The sequence below is a fragment of the Tetrao urogallus genome, assembly GCF_951394365.1.
Source record: "Tetrao urogallus genome assembly, chromosome: 23".
Classification (NCBI taxonomy): Eukaryota; Metazoa; Chordata; class Aves; order Galliformes; family Phasianidae; genus Tetrao; species Tetrao urogallus.
In genome coordinates, this window is record NC_136836.1 from 2,597,302 (window position 1) to 2,609,895 (window position 12,594).

The following is a 12,594-nucleotide window of genomic DNA, read 5'->3' on the forward strand; positions in this document are numbered from 1 at the left end:
GCCCCCAGATGGAGCAATGGGGAGGGAGTGGGGGGGGAAGCAGAGCTGTGCTGCAGGGTGCTGGGCTTGCAGTTAGAAAAGCAAGAAGCAAAGGTGCTGGGTGATCTCGAGGTGGTGCCTGGCGATAAGCGCCGTGTTTGGGTTCGGGTTTTTTTTGTGTCAGGCTCTGCAGAGGAAGTATTTGCACCGGCTTTGTGCTCTGCTTCGATCAGATACAGAACAATTGCTCTATGGGTGTGTAACAACGGATGCTGTTCACACCCTCATTTATTTTTTTTTCTTTTTTTCTCAACACCTCCCCCTTCCCCCCCCCCCAAAATAAAACCCGCTCTATTTTCTGCGGGGTGAGAGGAAGAGGCCGTTTTCTTTTTTAGTTGGCTCTGACTGGGAAACAAATGAACTTGTTCACATGTGTGACAGAGCCGTGGGAGCGTGGCTGTGTGTGTGGGTGGCAGGAGAGCAATGCTTGTCTAGAGATGAGCTGGATCCGCGGGGCTCAGTGCACCCCATCCCCCTTCCCCTGCAGCGCTGCTTCTCCCCATCCTTGGCCACTGCCCCGTTGTGCTGGGATGGAGCCCTGGGAGCAGGGGAAGGAGGCAGAGAGAGGTCAGAAAGATGCCAAAAAACCATCCAAGCATCATAGAAAGGATGGGAGAAAAAAGAGCAGGAGGTGTAGATGGGGAGAGGATTTCTGTCCCCGCTCCGTCTCGCGCACGACTGCGTATTATATACATGAGCATAAAATATCATTAGTGTTTACATTGTCGTCAATCATCATGGCATAAGGCAGGAAAGGAGCTTGCTTTCCCTCGGGCTAAATTTTTCATGACAATTTTGCAAGGCACGTATATGCATATAAATAAAGCAGTGATATTTGGCCAGGCTGCAGATATTTATGTGTTCTGTACACACGGAAAGTTCCACGTTATCAGGTTCCCTTCAGATTCCCTTTATTCTCTCTGTGTGCCACACGCTATGTGGATTTGTGGCTGCTGCCTACACTCAAGCTCTGTTTTATTGCTGACTTAAGGGAGAAACCATTGCACCTTCTCCACATCTCCAAAGCAGGGACCAGAGAGCGGTCCCTGGGGGGATTTGGAGTCACTCAGGTTCCATGCATCACATTGCTTTGGCTCCACGAGGGCTCCCAAAACTGCTGCAAGCACCCACTGGCCCTGACCCAGTTCAGTCCACATCTCCTCCGAGGTGAAAACAGAGCTGCTGTGACACCTGAGAGCAATTGTGATATCAGCAAAGGGGCTGAGGGTCTGTTTCCATCGGGCTTTGTGAGTGGGGGGATATGGGGTCCTCTCACAGTGCATATTGCAGCTGCACAATTACATAGCAGGGTGTGCCCCGGCCTCGCGGTCCCCTGGGCAGCACGGCCCTAACGAGGAGACAGTGGCATTACTAATCAGGGCTTTGACCTTTACATGGCTTTTATTTAATACACATTCCTCACTTCCCCAAACTCCCATCCAAAACATTGACATTTCCGCTGATAGATTGGGTCAGATTTTGGAGTAGTTGGGGGGGCTCAATTCCTTCTTACAATGGTTAAATTCTTACAGCTAAATGGGCTTATTCAGTTAGTGCAGCAGCTGGTGCGATTTCGAGAAGAAAATAAACATTTCCTTCAAATATTTTGATTGGCAATTGGACAACTGAAATACTCAAAGCTCGGATTGCCAGGGCCCAAAAAAGCAAATGGGGGTTGGATGGCGAGCGAGCAGAGCACACTGCATGCACCCTGCGAGGCTGTGCTGGGATGGAGACAACCCTGGGGATGGGAACAACCCGACCTGACTTTTGTCTGCTATGCCAAAGGGGCAGAGGGTGCAGCTTCCCCTGGGGTTTGCATAGCCGTAGCTGGAGGGCTGCTTTATTGCTGAGTGAAGTGAATGCGATGAGTATTACGGCCATTCTCCACCTGGGGTTGTCCCTAAGCCCCCCCCCTCCCCCAGGAGTCCCTCTTCGGACGTGGGGAATAGGGGCGGCTGTCGGATCTGAGCGCATCCCCGACGGCGCATCCCCGACGTGGGGAGCGGGTCGGAGCTTCTGTTCGCCCGGCGGCCGCCCGGCTCCCTCTAGCGGCCCCTCCGCCTCGGATCGCGGCCCCGTCCCTCTGCCTGCATTCGGACCGACAGCCCGTGGCTGCTCCCTGCTCTGCGGTGCGACGGAGGCCAGCGGGGATGGGAAGCCCGAGAAGCCCGACCGGCCGCTGCTGCCGCTGTCCGAGCGTCCCGGAGCAGCTCTCGTGGGGTTGGGGTAGGTGGGGAATAGCAGAGAGATGGAGTTTTGTTCTGGTGTACCTTCAGCCCAAAGGTGAAGATGAGAACGCGGCTGTAATTAGCACTCTCACACTCTTGTGTCCCAATTAGCAGCAAGTACCAGTTGCCAAGTGTTGCAAATTCTGGCCAAGACAACGGAGCTTTTAAAGGACCCTTTGAGTGTGGCGGAGCAGAAGGGAAATGTGCCCTGAGCACCCGTGTTTTATTTCCATTTTCTGGAGTATCATTTATGGGTGTGTGGGAGCCAACGGAGGGGCACGGTCTGATAGCTGGGGGCCATCATTGTCTCTGGGGCAGCAGCTGAGCATCACTGCGTTTTGGGGGATTTGGAGCCCGTGTGCTTTGCAGCAGTGCAGCTTTGCACTGGGACAGAGCATCCTGCAGGCAAACCAGAGTGTGAAACCAACTCGGTTTGTTCACTTGTGGGTGCTTTTCCAGCCAGCACCAAGCACACAGCCCTCAGAGCAGTGCGCAGAGGGGCGGCAGCGCGTTGCAATTCGTGACGGCTTTGAGCTGCTCCTCTCTTATCTCACACCAAAGCCGCAGCCACGTTCCCCACGCAGGCATTCCTCCTTTCTCCTGCGTGGAGCCTGCGTGGGAAGTGGGCACTGCCTGCTCCTCTGAGGGCTGCAGGACTCACCCAGACCAGGAGGGGTGCAAGTCTGATCTCTCCCCATCTGCACCAGCAGCGTGAGCCGCAGCCTTTGCTCAGCTAGAAGGAAGCAGCTGGGGTGTTTTTTTCCTGGGGAAACACTGCAGGGATTTCCCCATAGTTTGGAAGAGCGTGTCTCGTCCTGCAGAGCACGGGGAGGAGGTGAGCTTGGAGAAAAAGTCACCACGGCCAAAGGCCATTCTGCTCCCAAAGCAGCGAGGTGCAGCTCCCTGCCTTTAGTGAGGGAAAGCTGCCTCCAGACGGCCCACAGCTCTGAGCTCCGTGTGCCAGCTCTACTCTCTGTGCTGGAACTGCTCTTCCTGGAGGTTTTTCTTTCACGAGCGGTGTGGAAAGGCTGAGAAAAGTGCACTGGTGGCATTTATGGCCGTGCCCTCCTATACAGCCTTTGCCAGAGCTTGGTGAGGGCTGCTGAGCTGCGGGGAGCAGGATTTCACATCTTCCTTGGAGAGCAAAACTCTTTGCCTCGAGAGCCCCCTGCACAGAGGGCCCAGTAAGGAAATGGTCTCATGGCACCAGGGGTGGGCACGGAAAACCTCTCAGGTCCCAAAAGGAGCTGCTGGTGTGGGCTCCCCTTCCCTCTGGGTTTCCTGCAAAGGAAGGACCCGACAGCACTGGGCTGTGCCCCACTGTGCATCCATACCCCCCGAGAAGGGAGCTGGGCAGCATCTCCCACACTGACCCAGGGCTCCCTTCCCCCAGCAGAGTAAAGCCTGAACTTCTCACTCTCTTTATCCTCTTGGATGGAGAAAAATACACAGAGCAAAGCGAGCGAGGGGATGTTGTGGCTCCTAGCTTGGGAGTTTTCAGCCGTGTGTTTATCAGCTCCATCCCCTGATGGTATCAGCACGAACAGGCCACCCACAAGAAGGCTCAGCAGCCCAGTCTGGGCTCCAGCTTTTCCTCCCTGGCTCCGTGTGTGCGTGTGTACACAGCATGGCTATCTGGGGAGCGGCCGTCTGGGGCTGCATCCATCTATTTACTACACAGCTGATGTAATGGCTAAACATTTCTTTTTCTTTCTTTGTTTATGAGGTGGGTTTTGTTGTTGTTGTTGTTGTTTTTAATCTACCAGAGACTAATAGACCCCGGGAGGAGTCAGCTTAGTCGTGTCCCTTCTTGGATGGGAAACAACAAATTTCAGGACAGGAAATGGGAACGACTCAAACAAGATGGGTTCGGGGTTTTTGTATTTAAGTCTCCCAGCTCTGATCCCCAGCAGATCCTAGAGACGTTCTTTCCCTCTGGCTTTAATTCCTCGCGCAGAGCGTGGCTGCAGCACCAGCTGCACGCTGCCAGCGCGGCGCTCTGACCGCCCGCTCTCTCCCTGCACCCCACAGGCACATCAGAGCTGAGCCCCTTCTCGGACCCGCGGCAGTTCGACCGCTCCTTCCCCACGCTGCCAACCCTCACCGAGACCAGGTTCTCCGACCCACGGATGCATTACCCCGGCGCCATGTCAGCCGCCTTCCCCTACACCGCAACCCCTTCAGCCACGGGCATCGGGGGCATCAGCATGACCAGCATGCCCACCACCACGCGTTTCCACCACACCTACCTGCCTCCTCCCTACCCCGGCTCCACGCAGAACCAGAGCGGACCCTTCCAGACCAACCCCTCTCCCTACCATTTGTACTACGGCACGTCGTCGGGTTCCTATCAGTTCTCCATGGTGGCGGGTGGTGAACGCTCCCCCACCCGGATGCTCTCTTCGTGTACGAGCGCCTCGGCGGGGAACAACTTAATGAACCCCAACCTGGGCAATCAGAACGACGGGGTGGATGCGGACGGGAGCCACAGTAACTCACCGACAACCATGACAACTACTGGGAGGATGGATGAGTCGGTTTGGAGACCCTACTAGGAAGGAGGAGGGCAGCTGGGCACCGAGAGCTTTAACCGGATCGGCCGCCGCAACGTTACTCCTTTCCCATCGAAATGATGCCGAGGGAAAAGGTAAACCAAAGTCTCCCAAACCAAAAGCAAAGCAGGAGGAATCCTCTACACATAACCACGGGCAAACATCAAGCAAAGCTGGGCCGGGACCTATGTTACATTTCAAGATGAACGTCCACAAGGCTTGAATTTGTCGCTTGATGTGGTTCCTTTCGTATGGTTTTAATATGTGGATTGTACATAGGGAAAAAAAGATGCGTGGATTCAGATGTTTGTTTACTGCCGAACACTTCTCGGTCATCTCACTTGCACCCTCATCCCCACACAAAGCATTCAGGAGTCAGGGAAAGCTCGCCCTTCTGCAAAGCGCTCCAGAGACAAGAGCAGGAAATCATCCGAGCCATCTCTGTGCCGAAGCACAAAGACTGAACTGAAAAAAAAGGAAAAAAAAAAAAAAGGAAAAAAAAAAGGAAAGAAACCTTTGTCTCCTCTCATTCCCTCCCAGCAGTGTAGGGCTGCTGCCCAGCAAAGAGCTCTGGTTTACAGCACAAGTTACAGGCTGTGTGTCCCTCGTGGGTCGGCATCAGCCACGCGAACGGGAGCTGTGATGGGGCTGTGATTATTCCTTGCTGACGACAGAGGCTGTATTATTCATTTCTGTGCATTGTCGTCGTTTTTTAAGCAGTAGCGTGGCTGATCCCGTGCCCGGCAGGCCCTCCCCTCTCCTCTATGTTTACATATGAGATGTACTTTTCACACGATGCGTTGTGTTTTGTTTGCTCTCTCGCCTTGACCTCACCGTTCAATTCTTTGCTCCTCTTAGCAGATCTCAGCGATGATGATGGTGGTGTGTGACGTGAAGGCGGTGTTGGGGGCAATCCGAGATGTGTGAGATGCAAATTCCCGGCTCGTGAGCTGCTGTGGGGCTGGGAACCTTTGGCACTGTGCTGCCGTGGGTCTGTGGGTCTTCCTTTGATCCTCTCTGAGTGCCTGCACACGCAGCTGGTGGCAAAGCGTCCTCCTTCTGCTGTGATTCTTTCCTGTGTTTTCACCAGGAGCGGATCGACACACGAGGACTTGTTTTATTAAGCAACGACCGGCACTTATCAGCGTGTGCTGAAAGCACCAACTGAGATCTGGAGAAAGGAGCGCTTCCTACTCAGCCCCTCTCATGGTGGGAAGGTCGTGAAGCAATGCCAGCTGTCATCCCACATCCCCTCCTTTCCTCCAGGTGTCCCGGGGTGCTGGTGTCGGCTCAGCAGCTGAAGGACCGGCACTCAGAGTCACTGTGGAACCTTTGGGGGCTCTGCCTGAGCCCCACACCACGATTCCATCCATTCCCACCAGCGCTGGGTTGGTGGTTGGACACGATGACCTCGGAGGTCTCTTCCAATCTTAAAGAATCCATGACCCTCGTTGTGCCTCTTTGTGCACGAGCGCAAGAAAACATAAACCCAGCAGCTGCCCCCCCCATCCTTCCCTGCTGAATTTATGCCCTTATGGCCGCAACACCTCTTGCCAAATCTCAGTTGGTAGCTCATCAGCAATCAGTTCTAATTGCACTACCATGTAGAGATGGGAGCGAGGCGTCCCTGTTTAGTCGGAAAGCTGCGATGACCACTCAGTGAGTTAAACATGCAACAAGAGAAACAACTCTTCTATAAGATTCATCCCACCCCCAAATCCCTTCCCCAGCAAAACTGCAACGTTCACGTCCTTAAGCAGCAGCAGGCACCTTTGGGTGCTCCCAGCTGGAGAAACTGGACCGGAGCAGCCTGTGTTTGGATGCATTTATATTGATCATCCAATCGCACCACTGATTGAAAGCACAAGCAAACAAGGCATTCGTAGGACTAGCTTAATTTATGACTGTTCGTAGTGAATTAAAAAGAAAAGCAACGATGTTGTTTTTATGACATATTGTCATGTGAAGGCGTAAATATACGCACCTCTATGGTATGCAGATGGTCACGAGACAGGCCAATGTTTTTTGCTTTGCACTATAATTTGCTTTTTTTTTTTTAAAGAAAAAAAAAAAAAGAAAATGCACAATTGCTTGTACAGTATGAACCCCTTTGTCCGGCTCAAAGAATATTTAACTATAAAATCTAATTTTTGGTCATATTTGTTATAATAATATAATTCTTAAATGTGTTGAAGGATCCGATTCTTAAGAATGCTTCTAATACTTGTACATGCAGGGTAAAATGACAACGAAGAGCTAAGGAGATGAGAACAGAGATCGCTGTAGATAAAGAAGGCCAAAGCTGTTGTGGTGTTTTTTTTTTTAATGGTGTCTTACAACGGACATTAAAAAGAAATGCTAGCGATACCAAATAATGTGGTTGTTGTGTAACGTACCGGCCCTACTTGAAGGCAATGCCCTCTATTTAATATGTAGCCCATCTTTTTAACCTGTAGCACTTGTCACTGGGGTGGGGGGAGGAGGGGGGGGGGGGGGGGGGGTGAGGAGGGGCTGCTCCTGGTGAAGTCATTGGGGACGTCGCTGCTGCGTTGGCTTCCAGAGGGTGGCCGGGTTCCTCCTCGCCGTTGGTACGAAGCCATAGCAAAGTGGTCAGTTCTGCTTTTCCATTATTGGTGTCGATGTTCTTATCCATTGTACATGATTATATTGTCAGGCCTCCGTGTAATCGTTTTAATGGTTTTCCATGTGGAATAATAAACGTACGGTTACAAGTTCCTGGTGCCTCCCTTCTGCTCACTCCTCACCCGCGGCGCTGTGTTCTTCCACGCCAAACCCTGAGCACAGCTCCTCTTTGAACGGCAGCGTTGTCTCCCTTCTTATAAATCACTTCCCCAAAGCTTTTATGCGATGCAGGGCAGGTGGGATGGAGCCCGCCTTGGTGCCGTGCCACAGGGCCTTTCCCTCATCAAACCATTAATGAGCCTTGTGCAGGACAGCAGCCAGTGCCCCACAAGCCACAGTCCTGTCCCTTTGAAGCAGTGGGGCCAGATGTGAGGAGCCCTTGGACCTCCGACCGCCATTGGGTGCCATCACCCATCACCATCACCATCGCCCATTGTCCATTGCCCATCACCATCTCTCATTGCCCACCCCCTGTCACCCATTCCCCCCCCCCCCAACCAATGACCCCACTGACTGCCCACCAACCATCACTCGCCTCTAATCTCCCATCGCCCTCTGCCCATTGCCCATCAGCCATTTTGTGCTGTACCACAAATAGGGCTCCAGCACAGATCCCCCTGCATGCCCATGCCAGGGTGACTACTCCCCCAACACCTGCAGCTCAGCATCTTTCCCATTGCCAAACCAAACCCCGTGTCCCTGGAACCCATCTCCTCCCCAAACCCCAAAATCTAATGCCATGTCCCTGGTCCCCCATCACCTCCCCAAACCCCAAAATCTAATGCCATGTCCCTGGTTCCCCATCACCTCCCCAAACTCCAAACCTAACCCCATGTCCCTGGATCCCCATCACCTCCCCAGACCCCAAACCTAACCCCATGTCCCTGGATCCCCATCACCCTCCCAGCCCCTTTCTGCCCCACAGGGCCATGTCACTGGGGTGTGAGTCTCAGTGCCACCCCAAGCCCTCGGGCAGCAGCACATACCGGCTCTGCAGCAGCTGCGTAGGGCACATTAACTGCAGCCCGAGCTTCCCCTGAAGCACACAGCGTGCCGCTCCACACGAGGGCTGCAATTTAATCACAGACACTGTTTCTTATTGAAGTCATGCAAACAAAGCCAACTGCATAACTGTTCATCCCCTGACAGCAGCAGGGCGGGACGCGGGGAAGGTGTTTTCTCTTGGGCTGGGCCAGGAGATCAGAAGGCTCTGCATTAAAATACACTCTCACTCTGCACATCTGTGCACTCTGCACCCTTGGCTCAGCTCTACAAAGGCAATGTGCTGTTGGGATGCTGACTCCTCCATTGCCATCAATGGGAGCAGCCTGGGTGCAAAGAGACAGGGCAGGGCAGGATGGGGAGCTGGGGTGTGTGACCCCATGTTAGGCATGGAGAGAGCAGGCAGTGTCTGGGGTAAGGGAAGGTGAGGTGCAGTGAGGAGTGTGTGTGTGTGTGTATGTGTGTGTGTGTATGCAGTGCCCAGAAGGTACCTGTGGGCACACACCTGCCTGTGTGAGCAGAGCACACACATGTGATGAGGCATGTCCATGTGGCAGGGGACACACACCTGGCAGCACCACCACCTCGCCACCCCCAGCAGCTCTCTGCCACTGCCCAGCACCTCCTGGGCACTCGGTTTCTTGCAGGGCTGTGCATGCAGCTATGGACATCACTGCTTATTGCGTGGCCCATCCTGCCCAGCCCTGCTGGAACCGTGGGGCAGCTGCCCCAACGCACAGAGCGGTGGTGCCCATGGCTGCACCATGCAGCAAAACAGAAGGGATGGAACAACATCAGTGGCCCTTTGGGGATGGATAAATTGCAGCCTGGAGTGGGTTGGTGTCCCCACCTCCTCCAGCCCCTCCCTGGCTCCCATCCGGCCCCTGGCTCTGCTCCAGAAGGAACATTTTCACCAGCGCTGCCCGGCAGAGGATTTCCTTTCCATCGGAGCGACTTGCAAAGCCCCCCCAGCTCCCTGGAAGCACATCTATGTAATTCTTTAAGATGGGTTTGGCACGGGGATGGGTCCCGAGGGCCGCTGCCCGTCGCCGTTGGTGGGTTTTGCTGCTTCTGGAGGTCGGCAGAGCTGGGAACACCCGGGTTTGTTCGCTGCCTGCCGTGAAATCGATACCGTGATTTCATTTCTCAGTCGTAAATGAAATGAGCTGTAAAGCCAAGGTGGGTGTTTGAGCCGGAGTGAAAGAATGAATTGTTCTAATGGGGGGACGTTAACGAGGGGATTAAACATGCTGCAAAAGCCAGGGGGGGTCTGCAGTGCTGTAGGGCCCCCCTGGCCATGCACCCCCACTTCCCAACTCTGAGAGCACCCCGACAGACCCCCAGCAGTGAGGCTGCCTTATCTGTAAACCCTGAACCAAAAAGCACAGTGAGAGCCCTATCAGGATGCTAGGAATGGCAGCCAAGTTCCCCCCATCCGCCCCTTCGGTTCCGTTGTGTTCCCCTGGAAATCCCTGCAAAGAAAAACACAGGGGCACGAAAAGTTTGGTTTTCATTAAACCTCGAATGTGAGCGGTTCTGTGGCCTTCAATGGGGCTTTGATTCCTATAGAGGATGGAATGTTTTCGGAACGTTTTTAAAAAATGTTCCCCACCTTCTCCATCCTCTATCTGCAGAGAGCTGCGGGTTTGCTTCGCCCCCCACCGCCTTCGAGACCCTCTGCATGGAAACCCCATTGGATCTCATGGTTTGGGGCGGTTCTATGCTTTCTTTTGCAGTGCAGGAGAAGAACTCTCATCGACCTGCATTGTGCACAGGGGGACCTCAGGGCCATTCTGTACCTGGGCGTCCACGTTTCCATCTGCTCTCAGCATCACCCATCCCTGCCCGCTCAGTACTGGAGTGCAGCACCTGGTGCCAGTCCAACTGGTTGTGCTGGTGCTCACCTCCTCTGAATCCTCTCCTCCTTTCTACCCTGATCATTTCCAAAGGCAGAGGAGGACACACGAGGGAGGTTCTAAGAGCCTCCTCACCCAGTGATGGGAGAGACATCGGCAACTGCAGCTCTGCAGGTGGACTTTGCTTTACATTTTGACTCGTGGCACCGTTTGGGCAAATTCTGACCCCTTAAGCACAGTGTTTGCTGCATTCCTGGATGCTGTCTGAGGGCTGGGAGAATGCACAGGTGCTTTAAACCTTTACTCCTTATCCTCCAGTTCAGGAATGGAAATCATGGAATCATTTATGGAATGCCTGGCTTAGACTTCTCCCTGGGACAGCAGTGGGCAGCAAGCACCGCTCCTGGCAGCCCCACAGCACGGCCCCATAGCCCCATAGCACAGCCCTCCAGCACAGCCCCATGGCACAGCCCCGTAGGACAAGCCAATAGCACAGCCCTACAGCACAACCCCAATGGCACAGCCCTCCAGCACAGCCCCATGGCACAGCCCCATAGGGCAACCCCACGGCACATCCCCATGGCACCGCAGCACCATTCCATCCCAGCTGCTCAGTGCTGAACACCCAGAGCCCAGTTGCAGCTCAGCCCACGTGCAGTAACTCATTTCTTTCTGCCACATCAAGATACCACGGATCTGAATCAGCTGTTTTTACAGGAGAGGATTACATTATTATTTTTTTTTCTTTCGCATTTGCCAACAAAAGTATTAATAGGTTCAGCTCTGCAGATGAAAAATGAGGGCTGGAAGGAAATGCAGCACGGTCCCCAGGTGAGGGCTGTGGGTCACGCTGGGGGTTGTGAGTCCGGGTCAGTTGGAGCACAGAATGAACATCAGTGGCACCACTGGCAGCTTTGCATCCCATCTGCTGGCCAGAGCCCAGAGCTCTTCCTTTCCTTTGAGGTCTCTCCTTCCCCACATGTGGGGCTGCTCTGTCATTTCGCTCAGGGAGAGCAATAGGTGCCCAGTCCCAGCGTGATGAGCAAAACCACAGGAGAAATAAACATCTGATTAAAAAGGAAAAGAAAATAAGGGGGGAAAAAATAAAACAAGTCTCAGCACCAGTGTTTTTTGGTCCAGGATTTTGGAGTGGGTGCAAATCTGAGCCGGCGTTGTCCCTGTAACAGAAACAAACCTTGGGCTGAGCCCAAGTGAAAGGAGGAAATTCCAGTCTCCCTTTCAAGCTCTTTGCCACCATAGAAAGGAGCTGAAGCTGCCAGAAAGTTAAAGAATTCACCATTGCACGGCTTATCCCTCCCGAGCACCACGAGCCCCTCCTGCTCTGAGCACATCTCTGATGCTGGACACACTGATGCCTGCACCTGGTGCCAGCAGCAGAGCCAGCACTCAGCATGGAGGAATGCAATGCACCTGCAGAAGCACTCCCACAGCATTCAGGAGCAAATGGGCCACGGCTGCAATAGACCCTGTGCACCTGTGGTGCAGCATGAGAGCGCAGAGGGAGAAGATGAGCAGATGCAAGCTGTCCTGCACTGGCTTCTATGAGGCCAGGAGGAGGGTGGGGAAGGTGCAAGCTCAAGACCACATTGTGGTCAGCTCTTATGGCACGTGGTGATGCTGTCCCCACTCCCCACAGCTTTACCCCCAGCACAGGGATCAGAAGGATGTGGGATGGGCAGAAGGGAGCTGTGGGGATGTGGTGCAAACTGCCCTGCATGGGAAGAGGGCCCGTGTTAGCACCAGCACTGGAGAGGGGAGAGGAGGAGGAAAGGACCAGAACCAAAACCACACAGCAATGGTTTGTGGGAATGGTTTGCTTTGACCACAGGAAATGGCACACATGTGTGAGCTGCTGCCACGGGACAGACGGGAGCACAGGGGCACAGCAAAGGGATGCACAGACACAGCCGGGCACTGAGCAGTGCCTCCCTGCTCCTCTCCCCAAAAGAAGCAGCACTGCTGCTGCCCATAGAGATGTTTCCCAGGAGCTCTCTTGGGGCAGCCGTACCTGAGATGGGCTGCGTGGTGATGGAGCGGCACCAGGCTGCGTGCGGGGCTTTGAAATGCAAAAAGGCAGAGAGGTGTGTTGTGTTGGTGCAGCTCCGCTGTGGTCTGAGCCTAACAAAGTGCACAATGCAAACGGGCTGCGACTGCTGATCGGCAGGCAGATGCAGAGCAAGAGGCATCTCGCATGTAAATCGTATTTACCACTAATTAAATGCACAAAGAAGATTTTTTTCCGGGCATTCA

General features: G+C 53.9%; 1 protein-coding gene across 1 annotated transcript in view; it reads left to right on the top strand.

The window, feature by feature from the left end:
- RUNX3 (RUNX family transcription factor 3) overlaps positions 1–4,825 on the top strand; it is a gene marked incomplete at both ends in the record, with an annotated part of 40,884 nt that extends 36,059 nt beyond the window's left edge. Inside the window, one exon of the mRNA XM_079546087.1 lies at positions 4,302–4,825. Coding sequence (XP_079402213.1) covers positions 4,302–4,825 — 524 coding nt within the window. The remainder of the gene's footprint in view (positions 1–4,301) is intronic.
- Between the last annotated feature and the right edge of the window lie 7,769 nt (positions 4,826–12,594).